Source organism: Lactuca saligna, chromosome 4, assembly GCF_052625555.1.
Source record: "Lactuca saligna cultivar CGN05327 chromosome 4, ASM5262555v1, whole genome shotgun sequence".
Lineage (NCBI taxonomy): Eukaryota > Viridiplantae > Streptophyta > Magnoliopsida > Asterales > Asteraceae > Lactuca > Lactuca saligna.
The window spans coordinates 164,621,255-164,643,657 of record NC_136420.1 but is presented as its reverse complement, the minus strand read 5'-3'; the positions used below and the strand labels follow the sequence as shown (position 1 = coordinate 164,643,657).

The 22,403-nt window shown below is 37.6% G+C and overlaps 1 protein-coding gene across 1 annotated transcript; it reads right to left on the bottom strand.

Annotated features, from left to right (window-relative positions):
- Positions 1 to 17,529: 17,529 nt before the first annotated feature.
- On the bottom strand, positions 17,530 to 19,980 carry LOC145038901 (ent-kaurenoic acid oxidase 1-like). Its single transcript, XM_078987120.1, has 7 exons — positions 19,729 to 19,980; positions 19,161 to 19,635; positions 18,812 to 19,075; positions 18,196 to 18,358; positions 18,017 to 18,123; positions 17,821 to 17,939; positions 17,530 to 17,722 (listed from the first exon to the last, which is right to left on the bottom strand). Exons 1-7 carry the CDS (start codon positions 19,956 to 19,958, stop codon positions 17,632 to 17,634), a joined length of 1,449 nt encoding a protein of 482 aa, XP_078843246.1. The 5' UTR covers positions 19,959 to 19,980; the 3' UTR covers positions 17,530 to 17,631.
- Between the last annotated feature and the right edge of the window lie 2,423 nt (positions 19,981 to 22,403).

Genomic DNA, 22,403 nt, shown 5'->3' with positions numbered 1-22,403 from the left:
TTTTCTACTTTTTTCGTGACCACGACTATATGTGACAACCCAAAGTCTATTCCGTTACATTACCCCGTTTCTGTTGACGGAATATTCCACGTTATAAAAGTTCCGTTAAATTGAGGTCGTAAAATAAATAAATGTTTTATTTATTTATATTCTATGTCGTTATTCGTCGTAATAAAATAAAGTAAAAGCGTATAATGTCCATTTCCATTTAAATTGGAAAAAGTTAATTTATTACGATCACTAAATCGGGTGGCACCAAAAGCCCCGTTTAACGGCAATATCGGGTAGATTCCCATTGAGCCCCAACTCCAGCCCCTATATAAGGGAGAGTAAACTCCATTTCCACCTTTTTACTCTCTCTTTAAACTCTCTCTCTACAATTTTTTCCCGAGCCAAAAATCGTCCGTTTCGAGCCCCAAACGAGTAGGTAAACTATCCTAACTTGTTATATAGTTTATCTAACCTGCAAATTCGAGTTTAAAACATAAATTAGGGACAAAATGATGTGTTTATGGCCTAAGAACACTCTTGGACCGTGAACACCGTTTAGTGGGGTTTTTAAGCCCCAAAACCCCTGCAAATTGTCCTTAAGGCTTAGATATGACTTGTAGGCTTATGGAATCGGACTTAGAACACCTTGAACTATCATTTTGAGGAGTAAACATGAGTTTACTGCCCAAGAATATCCTTGGGCCGTAAACTCCTCTTTATGGGGAGTAAACTCATGTTTTGAGTGTTTAAAAGCCACTTAAACACACCAATGGCCTTAGAATAAATTCAAGAAGCAACCACCAACAAGTAAGGGTAGGGCTGTAAACGAACCAAACGAACACGAACAAAGTTTTGTTCATGTTCGTTCGTTTAAGTTAGCCTAACAACAAACGAACACGAACGGATAAACGAACGAGATTTTCTTGTTCATGTTCGTTCGTTTAACAAATTACTTTGTTCATGTTCGTTCATTTATGTTCGTGAACATGCTAAACGAACATAAACGAACAAACATAAACGAACAAAGATAAAAAAACACAATTGAACATATATGAACATAAACGAACATATAATATAGCAATATAATAAAAAATAATTGAATATAGATGAATATAAATAAACATAAACGAACGAACATAAACGAACGTAAATGAACATCATAAACGAACGTTCACGAACATAAATGAACGAACGAGACAATTGTTCATGTTCGTTCATTTAACTAAACGAACGATAATTTTTGTTCATGTTCGTTCATTTATTAAATAAACGAACATAAACGAACTTCCCACCGAACAGTTCACGAACGGTTCGCCGAACGTTCAGTTCGTTTACAGGCCTAAGTAAAGGACCTTTAACATGATTAAAACAACTCCATAAGGAGCTTACGACCGTAAACCCCTCAAGAATGGGTACCTGGTCCATAAACTCCTATAAAGGGGTTAAATGGTGCCCTAAACTCCCCATTTGACTTGGAAAAATACATAGGATTTATTCTCAATCACTTAAGCCCTTACAGCACCCAAGAAAGATGTCCTTGGGAGCTTACGACCGTAAAATCCCTTGGTTAGGGCCGTAAACTCCCATTTGGTCCATTTAAGTGCCTTAAATCCATTCATACCTTTTATATTTAAATCTAGCAAAATTCCACAATTGAGATAAGGCCTTTAAGCATCCTAGAACACCCTCACCATGAGTTTACGGCCGTAAACTCATGGGGAGTTGTCCTAGGGCCGTTAACTCTATATATAGAGTTTACTCTTGAAGAGTAAACTCCATTCCTAAGCCATTTAAGCCCTTAAATATTACTCGGGACACCCCTAACACTTAATCAAAGTGTTTTTTGCACTTTAGGATGCGTATACTTGTTTAATTTGTATTATATACTAATTGTATGTAAACATATGTTATCATATGTTAATAGGTCACTAAGTGTGTCCAAGTCTTTACTTGACACCGAGCACCCAACCGGCACCTCCGTTGGATCCACTTACATCAGGTGAGTTCATACCCCTGAATGAACCTTTTAATGTTTTTACATGTTTTATAGGGGGGAATACAAGTTAAACATGCCAGTTATCATATCAATCACATGTGATTAATAACCCGCATGCACAAGGATTTACCACATTGTAAACTGTTTTACCGAGTAGGATACTATAAATGGTTTTCTAAAATGTTTTCACTTGTTCAAATCTCTTACTTATATTGTTTTATCAAAGTTTTATTAAAACTTTTTTATAAAGGTTTCCCAAAGGATTTCTAAAGGTTTTCAAACTTATTTTACCAAAGAATACTAAGTTGAGATTTTCTTAAGTATAAAGGTTTTTCCCAAGTTTTCATCAAGGTTTTCTTTCACGTTATATACCCTCACTTGTTTGATACCGCCGCTTTACATCTACTTAGTTTAAACTCCTATTTGATACGCTTTTACCTAGTGATGCGCTTCCTCTTCACTTATACTTGATCTCGTTTCCGTTTCACTTATACCTATTAACGATTCCATTTCGGGGTACACTTATACTTGATGACAATTTTGCTTCACGATTCGCTTATACATCACGAGTTGGTTATTCCATACTATTCGTTTACACTTCATGATTTGGTTATTCCACACGATTCGCTTATACATCACGATTCGGTTATACATCACGATTCGGTTATACATCACGATTTGGTTATACTTCACGATATGTTTCCACTTGTTACACACTCAAACGTAGTTGGATGTATGCCTATGCTTGTATAGATGTATATAAATAATGGTTGAAGGACTTAGGAATGCTTATTCGCCCTATTTCCTTTTCTTCGTTGAGATGTGGTCTGGTGGGATCGGATGTCCATCCGAAGGTCATTTGATTCATTAGTTATATAATATGTATACAAGCATAGACATACAGGTTTACATTAGTCAGTTCAGTTATGAGTCTCTACCGCTAGGTCAGCACTTATATTGGAAACCCACTACCCACTATTTGGGGATGCATCTTCGGGACATGGCCTTCTCCGTCGTCTAGTTGGTAACCAGAGTCTCCTGTAGAGAGAGCGGATATTGTGTGTATAAATTTATACGGGATTGACACCCCCGCACCCTGACTGCTAGCTACAGTCCACGGCCTACCAAGCCAAAGGGTGATAAATGTCATAGTTTATATAGACGCTTGCAGGGCGTCAAGTACTCTAGTGTTGGTTAGTATGGTTACGAGTATCCCAGGTTACCTTATAATTCATGGCCTTAAGGTAACGGTATTTTACACTGTATGCTGGAAACCCACTCTCAGAGTCACACTGTTTTTGGACCTTGCTAGCTGTATCTTTCATTTGATACTGTCTGGGGTCTGGATTCTCTGTTTTAGACCTTACTAGCTGTATCTTTCATTTGATACTGTGTGGGGTCTGTATTCCTTGTTTTAGACCTTGCTAGTTGTATCTTTCATTTGATACTGCCTGGGGTCTGTATTCTCTTTTTTTAGACCTTGCTAGCTGTACCTTTCATTTGGTACCGTCTGGGGTCTGTGTCTCCCTTTGATTAGACTGAGCCAGGCTTGTCGTTTGTTCGATACTCTCCTGGAGTCTATGATTCCTTTTGCCTTAGTCAGCAGTCTTCACTGCTGACGCATATGTTATTTCCCTGATTTCTATTGCTTTCTTTAATAATCAAATTCTGTATTTTGATAATGATAGCGATTAAGGGATAACTACTTTTACCACATAACTCCTTGGTAGAAAACTGCTTTTATTAAAGAAAATATAGGATTTTCTGGAAAAGACACTAATTTAATGAATACTCTAAAACTACCACTTTTATTTAAGTTATTTGAATAAAATGACACTAAATACTTATGAACTCACCAGCATTTGTAAAAATACTGATACTCGCTTTTCAAATAACTTGTATTCTCAGGTCAGCAGTAGACAGGTACATCCTCAGAGCTTTTGACGAAGACAGTTTAGTACCATGCTGCACCTATATTATTACTTGTATTATTCTGATGTATTGTAATGTAAACCATGTAAAACTATTACTATTAATGCAATAGTTGTTGTACTTTGATTACTATAATGCATATGTTGTGATACTTGACATGACGTCATCCACCCCATAATGTTTCCGCCGTTCCGGTTTTGGGGTGTGACAGATTGGTATCAGAGCATTGTTTATAGTGAGCTAAGTATATCAATTCATAAAAGATATACAACTTATAAATACATAGGGATAAAACACTCTAACCAAGAATTATACTTTAAAATATAACCATATTTTACCAAAGTATAAGAACATCCAGAATCTAAACACTCGAACACAAGTATCACAAGAAGAACAAGAATAAAAGTCTTCGGATGTTGAGCACTACAGTCAAACCTGGGCAATTATGTAATCGTACGCTGGAATAAATGTAACCTGATCAACTACATTTATTCGAGATGCGATGAACGTGTGCTTGGGAGTGATAGTGGTGTTACAACAGGTTTGAAACTTACCAACTAGGAATGCTAGAGCCAAACATAGAGTTTAAAATACTATATGAGTATTTTTGGAATACTAAAAGACTTAAATTAATCCCAGAATCATAATCAGAAGATAAGAAACAAACAAGAGTTAAAATACCATAGGGGAATTTTAGGATCCATAACTAACCTTGCGTAAAGAACTAAAACGATCCTTATTGATATACCTACAATTACAGAGAATATACTCCCAGGGTTATATATAATAAGGATCCCATAGGCTAAGAATGTGTGGTTTCGCCCTATTTCCTTTTCCTCGTTGGGATGTGGATCTAGAGTAGTATCACATATTCGAAGGCCTATCGGATCTAAGTTATATATGATTTGTATACTCTATGTAATCGTAGCAGGACTCGATATGGATCACTCAGTGAAATGTTAATAATCTCTTAGGACTTTTTAGACATTTCCATTCTCGCACGAACCCTGTAGAAAACCCTACCCACTTCAGTACTCGACAGAAGAGTTGATTCCGGCCCCGAAGAAGTTCATTGAGAAGATTTCCAGTTTGGAAATAAATGAACTAGATCTAGACTATTGAAATCACTAAGTGTCTATATGTTTTAGGGACATTGGTGAGAAATTCGCCTAAACTTCCGTGATTCTAGTCATCCATCATGAAGTGATGACACTCAGAGTCGGAATCAGAAGGAAGCCAGAGTAGAAATTCAATATGTCCGTACGAGGAGAGAACCCTAGGTAACTACCCGAAGGAAACCAACACCGGTCCCGGTTAGGGATACAAGAAAGACAGAGGGAGCTAGTACATGGAACCCGAGAAGTGACTTTTCCTCATGTTAGTCACGATAATACACCCATAAAATAATACAATTTAGTGAGTTAGTGGTCACACTATTCACGATATGTGTTAGGTAAATCGCCTTTTCCCGTTGCCAGTAACACGTTTAGAGCGGATCCCCACACCTCTGTCGAGGTTGTTTAGCCATAAGCCTTCATGAGCCTCTCTTCCTACGGTCTTCGTTCCGAACGGTTCTCAAATCTCTCCAGGTCGGAGAGTGAAACCTTTCCCAGTATAAAGGTAACTTAGTAGGAACAACTCGCATCTTATGGCCTTTCCAATACTCATACTCCTACCTTGCATACCAGGACTACATCATAGAGATGTAGATCGAAACTCATATAGCCATTATCCGAGGCATGGGAAAAATTTAGGCCTAACATAGTGAGGATTGATACGTCCAGGGTTAACCTTCGTCTCTCATCAGCTTGTGTTCCTCTTTCCGTGTAGGAAAAACCATGCCTCCAAGCAAGCGTAACTAATCCACTAGCAAGAAACCTACTCTCCTACTCGATGAAGCTACGTTCCAGGCTGTAGTCTCGGCAGCCGTTGCAGCTGTTAGGGCTCAGCTGAATGCTAACAACACCAATGTTAGCAAGAGCCTTATCGGGAATTCCGATCATGGCCACAGACAACAGCAACCCTCAACCGCATACCCAATCACCCAAGCACCTCAGCCAACTTTACTAAAGAGAAAGTTCAAAAACGAGGAAGGAAGTACCTCGGCTCAAGGACCTTCCGAAGGGCAACGAGCTGAGGCAGTCAATACCCCTACCAACCCTTCCATCCCGACACCTACAAGACCAAACCTAGGAAGCCAACCAATGACGACAGTCACGAGCAGGAAAAGTGGTAAAACAGAGAAGAGGAAACGGAATCGTCACACTCGAAAGGAGCACCAACGACTCCACAAACTTGTTGCGCAACGGCAGCAAGTGGAAACCCCCACCCTTCCAGCGCCTGCACGACCCCTTTTACAAGTCCCCGACATCGGGTCCAACCCTGCACACAATAGTGGTGTCAAATTCGGAATCTTTAAAGGAAAATTTTCGAAGTGGAGGAACGAGGAGGGCACTCGTGTCCACGTAACTCTGACTAAGCACCTCACTCCTACTACCAATACCAGTACGAACCAACCATGTCATCAGTGCGGTGAGACGGGACACCTCAAAAGGGATTGTCCAATAATAAAGAACTCCAACGCAGACGGGAGGATACTAAGGATCACTGCTACAGGAGAAACGATAGGGGCACATGAAAAGTCTAACTTTAATGCTTAGGGAGAAGCATCAAGGAACCCAGTGGATTTTTGGTTCGTCTCTCAATCTCAGATAACTAAACTAAAAACATTAAAAGACTAATTCAAATGTAAATATTTTCCCACTAAGGCGAAAGTCGCAACACTGTTATAAAATTTAAAATTCATCAGGTAAAACTATAATGGCTAAACATATACGTTACGTCCATGTATAGTTAAGATGGATAGACCTAGAGTGAGTGAATGCCGCCTCATTTCCTGTTCCTCGTTTGGTTGTGGATTTAGGGCGGAGTCACTCAGTCAACAGTCCTCCCCACCTTAATTATACATGACTAGTATATGTTAGGCGATTATAGAAATGCCTCGTGAGAATCCATTCATGACAAGGTACTCTACTAGGAACACTTAGGACTCTCTATAGTTCCGCGTCGACTCTATCAGTCCAAGTATCCGCGACAGTGATACACAGGACGAAACTCGAGACGCCTAGAACCTGTGTGCCTGTTCGGTGCATGACTCTATCGATCCTCATGTTATGTCATGTCGAAGTATGCCAATTTCGACGACTCTATCGATCATGGTTTGACGTAGTACAACCATGTGTAAATCCCTAGTGCTGTGTAAAAAAAACTTTCTCTGTAAGCCATTTCAGCAGATAAAGGTTCTTCCGAACCTAAACAAAATAAGAATAATAAAACCTAATATGATCCGTCAGTCGTCCCTCTTATCTCAAACCTTCCGAAGTACACAAGAGAAGGGTACCGCACGCTGTTGACCGATCCCTCTTAGTCATATGGAAACCGAAGCGAAAGACACTGCAAGATACTCCAGAAGACGATAAACATCCGAAGCATACTCCGTAGATCCCCCAGAAAGACCCTTCGCACCTCGCACATCAGGTTCGTTAACCCAGAGGATAGAACTCAGGGGACTGATCACTATAACCAGGTATATGCATAAAGGTGGTATATAGTTGAGATAAAAAAGATTTAAGATGTGTGCTTCCTCCCTACTCCCTGTTCCTCGTTGGGTTGTGGGTCTGGGGTGGAGTCGTACAACTGAACATCCTGCCGACCTCAATTATATACGGCTTGCATACACCAAGTATTAGTGGTTAAGCCAACTATGAGCTCTACCACGAACCTCATAGCAAATCCTTTCATCCTATTCCATAAAATAGGAGCGGGAGTCAAGAGAACCACTGTGGGTTGAGCTACTATAATGATCACAAATCCGAAATTTGTTGTCATATCGGTTAAGCCCACATAGTAACTAACATCCTCAGTTAGTAAAGAGATTAAAGTTCCGAGTGATGGGAACCTATACTCACTAGATTTGACCTAGATTGAGAAAACTCAGAACCTTCGGAAGAGTAGTTGCAGAAGGTGTTCGCACTACTCAGGCACTTCGTCCACCCCGTTACAGAAGAGTAGTGCCTAGGATCCTCCGCCCTCTCGCATGGAGGAAGTCACCGCCGCCTTGTAGGTGATAGACTGCATTCTCCAAAGCAAACACTAGAATACCGAGAACCACAGGATAACCTTTGTAGCCAAGAATACCTGATCAAAGTACGAAAGTAGTTGCGTTAAGCCTTATAACCCAGATCCCGAAGAGATTATAGACTCGACACCAGCCTTGGTGTTAGTCGAGGGGTTATGCAGGAGCATGCGCTTTCCGCACTAGAAAAAACCAAAGTCTTAGAGATTCATTGGACTATTAGGTGTTCCACGAATACTATCTCATGCAAAAATAGTAGAACCACTTCCCGAGATAGTCCAACACTCGTTTGGTGAAACCCTATCTCCCCGACCCTGAGAGTTTCCATTGGAAATATCTCAAGAATCAGAAGTGCAGGTTCATTTTTCACAAGATTGAGATAGACACTCTGCAACAAACAATTACCCATAGACACGCAATCCATTCGATGATATAGAAACAACCTGAAGGACTACACTTCCAGTATGAGAGAGAACGCTAGGAACTTCGGAATGACGATCACACCAGTGATGATCTTGCCATAGAAGTACACTATGTTCTAAGTACTGAGAAGCTCTACCCTTCCGAGAGCTTAGGAATGTCACACCCCAAAACCAAGAATGGTGGAAACGTTCTGGGGCGGAGGACGTCATGTAAAGTATCACAACACAGTAAATGTAAATAAGCAAACAACAGCATCCATTGCATTAAATATAAAATTTTAATACAAGCGTGTTCTGTACAGTTTTAGACACCAAAAATATAATGTAAATCAAAATAATATGATGAGTCTTGAATGCACTCCATCTTCTCAAAAGCTAGCATCGGTACCTGTCTACTGATGACCTGAGAATACAAGTTATTTTGAAAGAGTTTATCAGCATTAAGCTGGTGAATTCATAAGTATTTTAGTGTCGATGTTTGTTATCAAAACGTTTGAACCTGTCACAAGTATGAGTTGTAAATGTATGTAAGTGTTTGTAAAAGTTTGAATCTCTCAGAAAAACCTATATTTTCTGTTAAAGTAGCCCTCTACCAAGGCTTAACTGTTTTGTATGCTCGTTTGATGTAAAAGTGTGTAATTTCCCAAGTGTAACTATCTTTTAACAAAATATAGTTTGTACATTAAAGTTTGAGTGAGGTTATCACCAAAATGTAATGGGTAAATTATTGTAGTACTGTAGTTTTGTTTTATAGGAACTACTGCTGTACTAACTACCTTAAACCAGATTTATATTAAGGTATCATGTGATAAATTGCACCATACTATCGACTGGTAACAACGACAACGTATAGTCGAAAAATAAGGTATGGCGTTTGGCACCCGCAGACCTGTCGGTCCCGCTGTAGCTAGCAGCGAGGTGTAGGATAGTCAATCCAGTATAGATCTATACGCAAACTCACGCTCTCCCTCCAAGAGACTCTGGCTACAACTCGGGTCATGACAATTAAGACATGCTCCCATACAGTGGATCACAATTGTTAACGTATTCGTGTATATGCAATATAATGTTACTTGTTCTAGTATCGTTGTATATGTTCTCTTAGTAATAAGTATTAACTCCTGAATGAACTGACTCGTTGATCTAGAAATTGTAGTAGTATGATCCTGTGCTACCTCGATGGTAACTTACTAATGATGTGCTGATAAGTATGAATATGGAAGTACTTTTATGTCTATACATGTATATATGATATATAACTAATATTGATACGACCCTCGGATGGTCACCCGAAATCCCACCAGACCACATCTCAGTGCGCGAAAAGGAAATAGGGCGGACGGCCTTCCTAAGCCCTTTAAACATTACTTATATATCTATACATATATGGGCATGCAATTTATAAGTAGTAAAACAAAGCTTAAATAAAAGCATTTGATAAGTAAAAGAGTTTGTAAAACATTTTGAAGTAAAACAGTTTGAACAGTGATAAAATCATTGGTTTTCTAGTTATTAATCACATGTGATTAATGCAATCACATGTGATCGAAGCAATAACTATAAGTGTTTAACTTGCATTCCCCCCATAAAGTATTTAAAACATTTAAAAGCATTTCAAAGGTTGAATAAAGGGGTATGAACTCACTTGGAAGTTTGAAGATAGCAAGATCGAAAAACCGGGCAGAGTTTCGTCTCGGGAAACGGATTTTTCTTGGGATTCTTGGGAATCCCGGGAGTAAAATCGACCCTCGGGACTTGAGCAAAAAGACCAGAGCTTCGGGTTTGAACGGGCACGAAAATCGAGGCAAGATCGTGAGAGAAAGAGAGAAAATGAACAAAATTTTCGGAAAGGCTATCATCCCTTTTATAGGGGTGCTGAACCGCCTCCGTACGCGGGGCGTATGGGCGTACCCAGCGCGTACCCGTACATCATCGCTTACGTATTTCGGATGGGACGGCGGTTCGGGTAGCTTCGCATAGGGCGACGTGGACGATCCGAGGCCGTGGCCTCGAGTACGCGGGGCGTACGAAGGTACGCAGCGCGTACTTCGGCCCTAGGCTGACTCCCCTTCGGATATTACCAACATTTTTAATAAAAGTTATATATAAATTATTTATCAAACTTCAAAAATTCATATCTCCTTCATACGAACTCCGTTTTCGACGTTCTTTATATCCCCGCGAAGGTGAGACTACGATCTACAACTTTCGTTTAGATTCCGTTGGAAAATTCCGAAATTATTTTTATTATTTAATTATCAAAATGACGTGATTAAGGAATTTCTTTAAAAATTCATAACTTCTTTATCTGACGTCGGTTTTTGCCAGACTTTTTACCGTTGAAATACCATTGTCGAGACCTTCGATTCTCGTTTAGGTCATTCCGGACAAATGTCGCTCGATCTCCGATTCGAGTTTTTAGCTGTCTGTTGCTAAGCTGAACTTGGAAAAATCATAACTTCAATATACGAAGTCGGATTTGGGCGTTCTTTTTACGTACGATCATGGTTTAATGATATTTAAACATAGAAGAATTTAAATAGAAACTTTTTGGACATTTTATTATCAAAGTTAATTTTATTAACTCAAAAATGTTTACAATACTTGACCTATTAGGCCATTACAAAGAATTGAAATATCGGGTTGTCACAAGGACCGTCCGAGATCCTTTACGGAGATGGGTCCAACCCTCGTCTGACCACTACTACTTTCGGATATTCCACAAGTTTCACACCCTATCGATACACTTCTTAGACTTGATAAGTGCTTGCCCGAAGTCACTCTTCATATCCCACTCATCTTGATAGAAACCATTGAGAACCCTAACCTCGTAGATACACCAGTCGAAACTCGCTAACTACACGAGATGGAATCTGCATCCCGTAGGTGAAGGTTTGTTGGAATGACAAACAGAGACCAGAGTTCACTTGGGAATGCGAGGACAAACCGAATAGGAAGTACCCTCCTGCCTCTATCATTCATACTTACTTCCTTGCCTGGACCTGAATTTCAGGATGAAATTCCCTCTAACGGGGGGATGATGTGACAACCCAAAGCCTATTCCGTTACATTACCCCGTTTCCGTTGACGAAATATTCCACGTTATAAAAGTTATGTTAAGTTGAGGTCGTAAAATAAATAAATGTTTTCTTTATTTATATTCTATGCTGTTATTCGTCGTAATAAAATAAAGTAAAAGCGCATAATGTCCATTTCCATTTAAATTGGAAAAAGTTAATTTTATTATGATCACTAAATCGGGTGCGACCAAAAGCCCTGTTTAACGGCAGTATCGGGTAGATTCCCACTGAGCCCCAACTCCAGCCCCTATATAAGGGAGAGTAAACTCCATTTCCACCTTTTTACTCTCTCTAAATTCTCTCTCTCTACAACTTTTTCCCGAGCCAAAAATCGTCCGTTTCGAGCCCCAAACGAGTAGGTAAACTATCCTAACTTGTTATATAACTTATATAACCTGCAAATTCGAGTTTAAAACATAAATTAGGGACCAAATGATGTGTTTACGGCCCAAGAACACTCTTGGACCGTGAACACCGTTTAATGGGGTTTTTAAGGCCCAAAACCCCTGCAAATTGTCCCTAAGGCTTAGATATGACTTGTAGGCTTATGGAATCGGACTTAGAACACCTTGGACTATCATTTTGGGGACTAAACATGAGTTTACTGCCCAAGAATATCCTTGGGCCGTAAACTCCTCATTATGGGGAGTAAACTCATGTTTTGAGTGTTTAAAAGCCGCTTAAACACACCAATGGCCTTAGAATAAATTCAAGAAGCAACCACTAACAAGTAAGGGACCTTTAACATGATTAAAACAACTCCATTAGGAGCTTACGACCGTAAACCCCTCAAGAATGGGTAGCTGGGCCTTAAACTCCTATAAAGGGGTTAAATGGTGCCGTAAACTCCCCATTTGACTTGGAAAAATACATAGGATTTATTCTCAATCACTTAAGCCCTTAAAACACCCAAGAAACATGTCCTTAAGAGCTTACGACCGTAAACTCCCTTGGTTAGGGCCGTAAACTCCCATTTGGTCCATTTAAGTGCCTTAAATCCATTCATACCTTTTATATTTGGATCTAGCAAAATTCCACAATTGAGATAAGGCCTTTAAGCATCCTAGAACACCCTCATCATGATTTTACGGCCGTAAACTCATGGGGAGTTGTCCCAGGGCCATGAACTCCATATATAGAGATTACTCTTGAAGAGTAAACTCCATTCCTAAGCCATTTAAGCCCTTAAATGTCACCCGGGACACCCCAAACACTTAATCAAAGTGTTTTTTGCACTTTAGGATGCGTATACTTGTTTAATTGGTATTATATATACTAATTGTATGTAAACATATGTTATCATATGTTAATAGGTCACTAAGTGTATTCAAGTCTTTACTTGACACCGAGCACCCAATCGGCACCTCCGTCGGATCTACTTACATTAGGTGAGTTCATACCCCTGAATGAACCTTTTAAATGTTTTTACATGTTTTATAGGGGGGAATACAAGTTAAACATGCCAGTTATCATATCAATCACATGTGATTGATAACCCGCATGCATAAGGATTTACCACATTGTAAACTGTTTTACCGAGTAGGATACTATAAATGGTTTTCTAAAATGTTTTCACTTGTTCAAATCTCTTACTTATATTGTTTTATCAAAGTTTTATTAAAACTTGTTTATAAAGGTTTCCCAAAGGATTTCTAAAGGTTTTCAAACTTATTTTACCAAAGAATACGAAGTTGAGATTTTCTTAAGTATAAAGGTTTTTCCCAAGTTTTCATCAAGGTTTTCTTTCACGTTATATACCCTCACTTGTTTGATACCGCCGCTTTACATCTACTTAGTTTAAACTCCTATTTGATACGATTTTACCTAGTGATGCGCTTCCTCTTCACTTATACTTGATCTCGTTTCCGTTTCACTTATACCTATTAACGATTCCATTTCAGGGTACACTTATACTTGATGACAATTTTGCTTCACGATTCGCTTATACATCACGAGTTGGTTATTCCATACTATTCGTTTACACTTCATGATTTGGTTATTCCACACGATTCGCTTATACATCACGATTCGGTTATACATCACGATTCGGTTATACTTCACGATATGTTTCCACTTGTTACACACTCAAACGTAGTTGGATGTATGCCTATGCTTGTATAGATGTATATAAATAATGGTTGAAGGACTTAGGAATGCTTATTCGCCCTATTTCCTTTTCTTCGTTGAGATGTGGTCTGGTGGGATCGGATGTCCATCCGAAGGTCATTTGATTCATTAGTTATATAATATGTATACAAGCATAGACATACAGGTTTACATTAGTCAGTTCAGTTATGAGTGTCTACCGCTAGCTCAACACTTATATTGGAAACCCACTACCCACTATTTGGGGATGCATCTTCGGGACATGGCCTTCTCCGTCGTCTAGTTGGTAACCAGAGTCTCCTGTAGAGAGAGCGGATATTGTGTGTATAAATTTATACGGGATTGACACCCCCGCACCCTGACTGCTAGCTACAGTCCACGACCTACCAAGCCAAAGGGTGACAAATGTCATAGTTTATATAGACGCTTGCAGGGCGTCAAGTACTCTAGTGTTGGTTAGTATGGTTACGAGTATCCCAGGTTACCTTATAATTCATGGCCTTAAGGTAACGGTATTTTACACTGTATGCTGGAAACCCACTCTCAGAGTCACACTGTTTTTGGACCTTGCTAGCTGTATCTTTCATTCGATACTGTCTGGGGTCTGGATTCTCTGTTTTAGACCTTACTAGTTGTATCTTTCATTTGATACTGTCTGGGGTCTGTATTCCTTGTTTTAGACCTTGCTAGCTGTATCTTTCATCTGATACTGCCTGGGGTCTGTATTCTCTGTTTTTTAGACCTTGCTAGCTGTACCTTTCATTTGGTACCGTCTGGGGTCTGTGTCTCCCTTTGATTAGACTGAGCCAGGCGTGTCGTTTGTTCGATACTCTCCTGGAGTCTATGATTCCTTTTGCCTTAGTCAGCAGTCTTCACTGTTGAGGCATATGTTATTTCCTTGATTTCTCTTGCTTTCTTTAATAATCAAATTTTGTATTTTGATAATGATAGCGATTAAGGGAAACTGCTTTTACCACATAACTCCATCCAGTCTTGGTAGAAGACTGCTTTTATTAAAGAAAATATAGGATTTTCTGGAAAAGACACTAATTTAATGAATACTCTAAAACTACCACTTTTATTAAAGTTATTTGAATAAAATGACACTAAATACTTATGAACTCACCAGCATTTGTAAAAATGTTGATACTCGCTTTTCAAATAACTTGTATTCTCAGGTCAGCATTAGACAGGTACATCGCCAGAGCTTTTGACGAAGACAGTTTAGTACCAAGCTACACCTATATTATTACTTGTATTATTCTGATGTATTGTAATGTAAACCATGTAAAACTATTACTATTAATGCAATGGTTGTTGTACTTTGATTACTATAATGCATGTGTTGTGATACTTGACATGACGTCATCTACCCCAGAACGTTTCCGCCGTTCCGGTTTTGGGGTGTGACACTATATAGTACAACAAAATTTAACGAATTTACATATTATTCACTTAATTTTTTTTTTGTTTTGTGTTTAGTTGGTCCTTAAAGTAAAAATTTACGTTCTAATTAAGGGATTGAACACAATTTTATCCGGGTTACAAGCTAGCCTTAATATAGGTGTTTTAATTTTTTTTTTCAAAATTAAAAATCAAATCTAGATATATGTCACTTTTTCCTTTTTCCTTAACTTACGAATAAATAATGTGATCGTAGCCTTCATTCCCGTTGTCGCTTTCCACCTCCTGCGACACCTCATCTCCGTCGACACCAGCTCCGGTGATGCCTCTGGCGACACCACCTCCCTGCTACACCTCACATCCGATGCTCTCTACTTGGTAAAGAAAAAATGTGAAGGTCGAATCTAAAATCGACACTTTGCCCTTAACCTCAGTATATGAAATTGAAATCGATGTCGACCTGAACTTCGAAGCTCGAATCTTGTTGTCTTGCAGTTCGGTTTTGTGCTTCTATTCCCATGATAATACTTTGAATATCATCTTTGATCTAAAAACAATTTGTGGTTTTTGTTATAAATGTTTGTCGAAAAGTGTGTTTGGGTTTTTGTTTTGTGGTAATAAGAGTTCAAACCAGAGCAATAGTGAGAAAAAAAGCCGTAATTTGATGTTAGGGATGCAACAATTGTTCTTGGTGTGAGCAGAGTCGCCATAAAAAGAACAAAAAATGTAAGCTAATTTTTGTTTATGTTAGTGATTTAGCTATTATGAGAATGACATTTAAGAGGTATCTATATTGATGATGTTTTACATCTCTAACCTAATGTCTTCAAATGCCCCAACTCTAAAACCTATGTTATATTCGGGGAGGAAAATATTGAAGATCTAAGCTTGCTACTGCAGAGTTAAGTTGCTCAACAACTTAAAGTGACTGACTTGTGTTATGTTATTGAAAAGGAAAATACTTATGTTACAATTGATGGTCATCTAGGGCTTCCGATGGATTTATGTACAATCAATGTTGTGACTCAATAACCTGCTACAAACTGATCAGGTGGCAGCAACCATCAGGTTTCACTGTCGTCATTACTCAATAACCCGATTCGATTTCACTCACTTTCTCCCTCTAGCTCTTTCTCTCTCTCTCTCTCTTTCTCTCTCTCTCTCTCACTCTTTCTCTCATTTTCACTCATAGGGGAAGAATAAGTATCAGAAAAGAGACTTTGTAGGGAAGTTTGGGTTCGTCGAATAGGAGAACGAGAGAAGGAGGTTGCGATGGATCTAGAAAGAAGAGGGTGTTCGTAATCTCTACCTTGAAGGCTCCTACAATTCCATTTCAAGAGGAGCTGCGATTTTTGGTGCATATTGGTTGATTAAGAATGAAGACGGAAAGGAGGCACACACATTTAATCCAAGACTAAGCATGTGACCTCCTTTGTGGACTGTGAGTGTGAGGTTTGGGCCCCAAAAACCATATAGAAATTTAATTTAAAATGCCACTTCTCTAAAGTAACTGTTTTTTCTAGTATCAGGTCATATGATGATATAATTGACAAAGAAAACTTAACTTTAAGGATCAATTGAGCCCAAAAATTCCTTAAGTGACTAAATATGTAATTCGTCAAACTTAGTTGTGCTACAGTACCAAAAACTTTATATACAATACTTTTACATGTTACACCGTCTAAACTGAAAAAATAATTAAAAAAGAATGTTTATAAAGACGGATTATGTTCGGCAAAATTAGTTGGTAGCAGGTAGCTTGTAATGAGTAGCGAGTATCTTGTAGCTGGTAGCGTTTTATTAAAAACTACATGAAGTAACATTTGGATTTGAAACGTTTTGTTTAAACTAAGCGTTTGAAGCTTGTAGTGTCAAATAAAACTTTCTATTCAAAACGAAGCGTTTTAACAGACGCTAGAAGCTATAGCTCTCAAACGATTAATAGCGGACATGCCCCTTAATAGTTTTTTAGTGAGTTGAATACATTTTTTTTTTTCATTTTGCCCAACTAATATTCATTTTGTAACATGTAAGCGTTTTAATCCCTTTGTACTTTGTGCTTATTGAAACGAGCTCAGCATTATTGTATCAAGATTATAATCATATGTTACTTCCCTAAAGTTTATCTTCGACTAAATTATTGTGTTTATGGTTGACAATATTTATTGTAAACTAAACCGACTCGGTTTTGTTTCCTTTTTTTAATAAAGCGAAAATGTGGCGTTAACAACGTCTCCTCAAATTACGTGTGTAGAATCCCTGAAAAGGAGGAGTAACACGAAGGCAACGGAAATGGACATGGAGAAAGTGACGAAAAAAAGTATATAAAAAAAAGTCCTCAAACTTCTTTAAGTATATGCCTCGGCTGATGAACACAGCGGCATTTCATAAAACATATAAATGTTTCTTGTTGATATTACTTTGATCACGAACTTAGTGAGAAATATTATGTTGTCATTAGGAGGTTAAAATAAAGGAAACGACATTTATTAGTGCCGATACAACGTTTCAAAAGACATTGGTTACAAGTTGTAAAATCTAGCTGTAAATATTATAGATCACAATTCAAAGTTTTTGAATGGCGATTTCAACACCATCTTCGGGTTTGGGATGTGAGAGATATATCACTTTTGCTTCAGGATTCACCAATTCCCACCTGAAATCCCATTTAGAATTCAATCGTTAATTAGATATGTAAAATATGAAGTTTTATTTTCCAAGATGAAAATTGTACACTATTTCTATATATCGTACTTGTATCCCGTGGACAAATGATGTAGAAAGATGGCAAGTTGTAAACGAGCGAGCATATTTCCTGCACAAATTCTTGATCCACCACCAAACACTTGGTATGTTCCAGGCGCCATTAATTCCTTTAGACAATTAAATTTAGCATGATGAACAAAAAGAAAAGACTTCAACAATAATATCATCTCATCAAAAGACTTACATCCCATCTATCAGGGTTGAAAGACATTGGATCGTTGAAGTTGTCGGGATGTGTGTGGAGATACCTAATCCATAGCATTACATTCCATCCTTTCGGTATAGTATATCCTACACCATATACCATATTTTAGCAAGAAACTAGTCAAAGCAATTCAACACAACAAATTATCCGTCACACACCTTTATAAATAACATCTTGGCTTGTTGTGCGAAATACGATTGCAGCAATATTTGCCAATCTGATTGTTTCATCCACAACTTTCATGGTGTATTTCATCTTTAAAATCTCATCACTTGTAACAAGTTCTTCGTTCTTGACCTTTTTGAGAGACATGTTTTCTTCCTATTTTCATTAATTACAATGAAGATATAAGAACAATAGGAGAATTACAGAGATTTTATTGGGTGTGCGCATGGACTATTAGGCGACTTATTAACAATAAGATAAATGAGCGAGATAGTTAATTAATTTAAAAAGCTAGAAATATATAGTCACTATTTGTAATATAAAATATAAAATTATTTATATATGATACTGATACGATAGTGATTCCGAATATTCTCACTATCTATTTTGCGCCATATTTTTGTCAAATCTGAGATTATATATTTGAGAGACAATATTCCATTGCCAAGTCCAAACAGTTCAGTCTCTATCATTTAACGAGACGATTTTGTGACAATGACAATCTAATATCAATATGTACATGTTGTGGATTAATTCATTATTAATGCTAATAATATCTAGTGGTGTCATATTAAATAATTAAGTAGGGTTAATTAGAAGTGGGCATACCCGAAGCTTTTGTAGAACCTTTGGGTACTTAGCAAGATAATAAGCAGCCCACATGGATGCGAGAGTAGTTGACTCATATCCAGCAACAAGAACGCTAATGATATTATCAAGAATCTCAATGTCGCTCAATTGGCTCCCATCTTCATCTTTCAACTTCATAAAACCATCCATTAGGTCGTTCATAGGTTTTGCGCTTCCATCTTCGATGTTCTTCCTCCTTTTCTCCAACTCTTCCCTAAATATGGCGACAGATGTTTTCCGACACTAAAAAAATAATTTGTCACAAAAGACATATAACATATATATACACATGTGACACGTTGATCAAAAATATATAAAATAGAAAAACCTTAAGAGCATGATGATAAGCAAATCCTGGTATATTCAACGGGTAAGATCTAACTCCACTAATCAATCCAATAAAGGCTTGGCCAAGAGCATCCATGGTAGGGCCTGGCTCAAAACTCGCAAAAAACATTCCAATATTTGCAAATGTAACCTTCTTGATTTCTTTATAGGAGTTAATGTTACCACATTCGGCCCATGATTTAAGGGACGAAATCATTCGTGGTTGCACAATTTCAGCAATCTGACGAAGAGCTTCTGGTTGGTTAATGCTTCTTGAAACAAAGCTTCGTAGTCTCGCATGTGTTTTTCCATGAACTGCGACTAAGGCACTCCTGCCTACAATCTCGACATTTGGCCATTCCAATACGAAGCTTTCCTCAGCCCGAAATACATATTTGGTCGCTGTAGGTGAAAACACAATTATCGATGGTCTACCGAATAAGTGTGTTTTATACATTCCTACCCCATCGCCATACCTGTTGATCAAATGAGTTCATAATCATTACACCAAACAACGATGAGAAAAAGTTTTAAACAGAAAAGGTGATAAAACGTAGCAATATATATACTTCTGTCGCTTGAAATTGATGTAATCATCGGGGCGCCTAAGTATCTTGAAGTACCATAGAAACGTGAACATTTCTCCGATGATTGGAAGACCCATGTAGCCGGGTGGTAGCTTGGTGCCTCCTTGGGATGATCGTAAACTTGCGGTGGCAAACCCATACCAGATATCGTTCCACCACCAAAATAGCCACCCTACTAGTTGCACAACTCCTAACACCACTGCTAACCACATTGTCAACCGACTACGTTTTGTTTTATGCCGTTGCGTTATTGAAACTGAGCAACGTTACTTCCAAGTATTTGTAAAGTCGTGGGAAAGATGCCATGCTAGATTTTATTATTCGATTTCCATTAATAGACAAAGTCTATATTTTATTATATTAATACATTACAGCCGTCATGTTTCAAAACCATTGGACAATTAATGCTAACCCGTCAAAAAAATAATAATTTTAATGAAGAACATTGTAGATAAACTGCTGTAATGAGTAAAACAAAACATATATCTGACTATTATATATTTGAAGTATATCCTTTTGCATGTCGGGCTCGTAATTGGTTAGAAAGATGTTTTCTAATCTATTTTAAGAGGAGTATTAGAACACCTACTATTGGTAATTTCATTTTAAGAATCGGCTAGCCGGTCCAAAGGTTCTCAATACCGAGAGGAAAAAAAAACTTGGGAACATCAATTCTTTTATTTTATTCTTATTTTCATTCATTTCATTTCCTTTCTTTGTTAACTTGTACTTGGGAACGGGGTCTTAATGATGATGTATGCTTAACAACAAGGGAAACAACTAATACATATATCAATATAACTCATAATTATATTTAAAATGCATATATTTATATAAAAGTAAGCCATAACAAAGAGCACAAATTAAAATAAACTTGAGGTTAGAAATAATTATTCAATTTTAAAGTTACTCTTCAATCATTTATATATAACTAGATTATAATGTGTGGAAACCACATTGGTATGTTTAAAACTTTTTTGATATATACAAAAAAAATATATATATTAATTGTAAACGAATTAAAAAATAATATATTTTAGATTGTTAGTAAAGCCGAACTAATTTGTTAAGTAAAAAAAATATTTTAACTTAAATTTGGAAACACTTTATACATAAATTGGAAGTTTATTGGTCAAATTATCATTTTTATCTAAAATTACTAATTTCAATCATTCTTTATTTTTTACTTCGGATCTAGTATAATAAATTAAGATAATTTTGCTAGATATCAATCTCTAATTAGTTTTGATACTTGTTATTTTGTGATATCTTCTAAATAAATAATATCCAAATATCAATTTATTCCTTTTTTTTTATTTTGAAATTAAAAAGTCACATAATATATATATAAAGTATCAAATATAATAAATATTATACTAAAAATTGCAATGAATATGTTTTTTCATTCTTTATTTTATAATTTTATTTGAAAAATTACCTTTTACCTAACTTGGCTAAAGGCCAGGGCCCAAGCCAGATATCTAATTGGCCCAAATTACAAATGATCAACCAAAGCCCAAATATGGCCTAATCTTTCAAATTGGGCCCAAATCCCTTCGTTGGCCTTCAACCAAAAGAGTCCAATAAAATAGCATCAACACAAAAATAGAATTTTGATGGCCCAACAAAGCCATGTACTCCTAAGGTCCTACATGGGTCCACTACCGAAAAGCCCAAAATTCTGAAGCCCACTGCTGAGCATGCGGTGCGTACTCAGCTCGTACGCTTAGCGTACACGCTCTTGGGGTAGTACGCACAACGTACCAACTTGTATGCCCAACGTACACCCCAACTGGCCAACCTACATCGATAAGCACTTAATCCATTCAGCCGCTACTCCATACTCTTAGATCAGGTCTCAAAAGATGATCCATCACGTAAAGTTGGCAACTTTATGTGCATGCATGGCTTAATGGGGCTCTAGAGCTCAAAAGAGCTTAGAAAAAGGTTTTAAAACATGCATGATTCCATAACCACCATAAAGTTTATATTTTTATGCATAAGGGACCCATAAAATGTCCATATCTAAAGGGTCAAGCTTCTGAAACGACCTTAGCTCACAAGGACCAACCAAAAGGGACCATAATAGCCATTAACAAGCCCAATAGTATATCTATACAAAAGAGTTGACAAGTTATGGACTTTATACCTCAAAATTCACAAAATGATGAAGCTTAATATGGATCTCTAAGCTTCTATAAAGAATGAATCTTCAATATTATTCTACCGCTTCAAGATACAATTAAAAAAAAAACAAAAACACACACACACACACCAAAATGTTTAACAAGAGCTCAAAAGCACCAAACCAAAGGCCAAGGGCGAGGTTAGGGTTTTCAAGATATGGAGGTTGGGTAAACATGGCCAAATGAGGCTATCATAAGGTTAATATATGGTGCAAACCCTGAAATTTAGGGTTTCATTAAAACTCACGTACGCCATGCAGTGTTGTAAAACTCGCCGAGTTGGCCGAGTACTCATTCAAATACTCACTACTCAGCCCCTTGCCGAGGCGAGTTACAAAATCCGAGTACTCCCAGATTGACCCCTTGTTGAAGTGAACACTGTTATAAAACTCGGTTAACTCGATGATTAATATGTAGTGTACTTAATGATTTATTATTTAACACACACATATGTGATTATTACAACATATA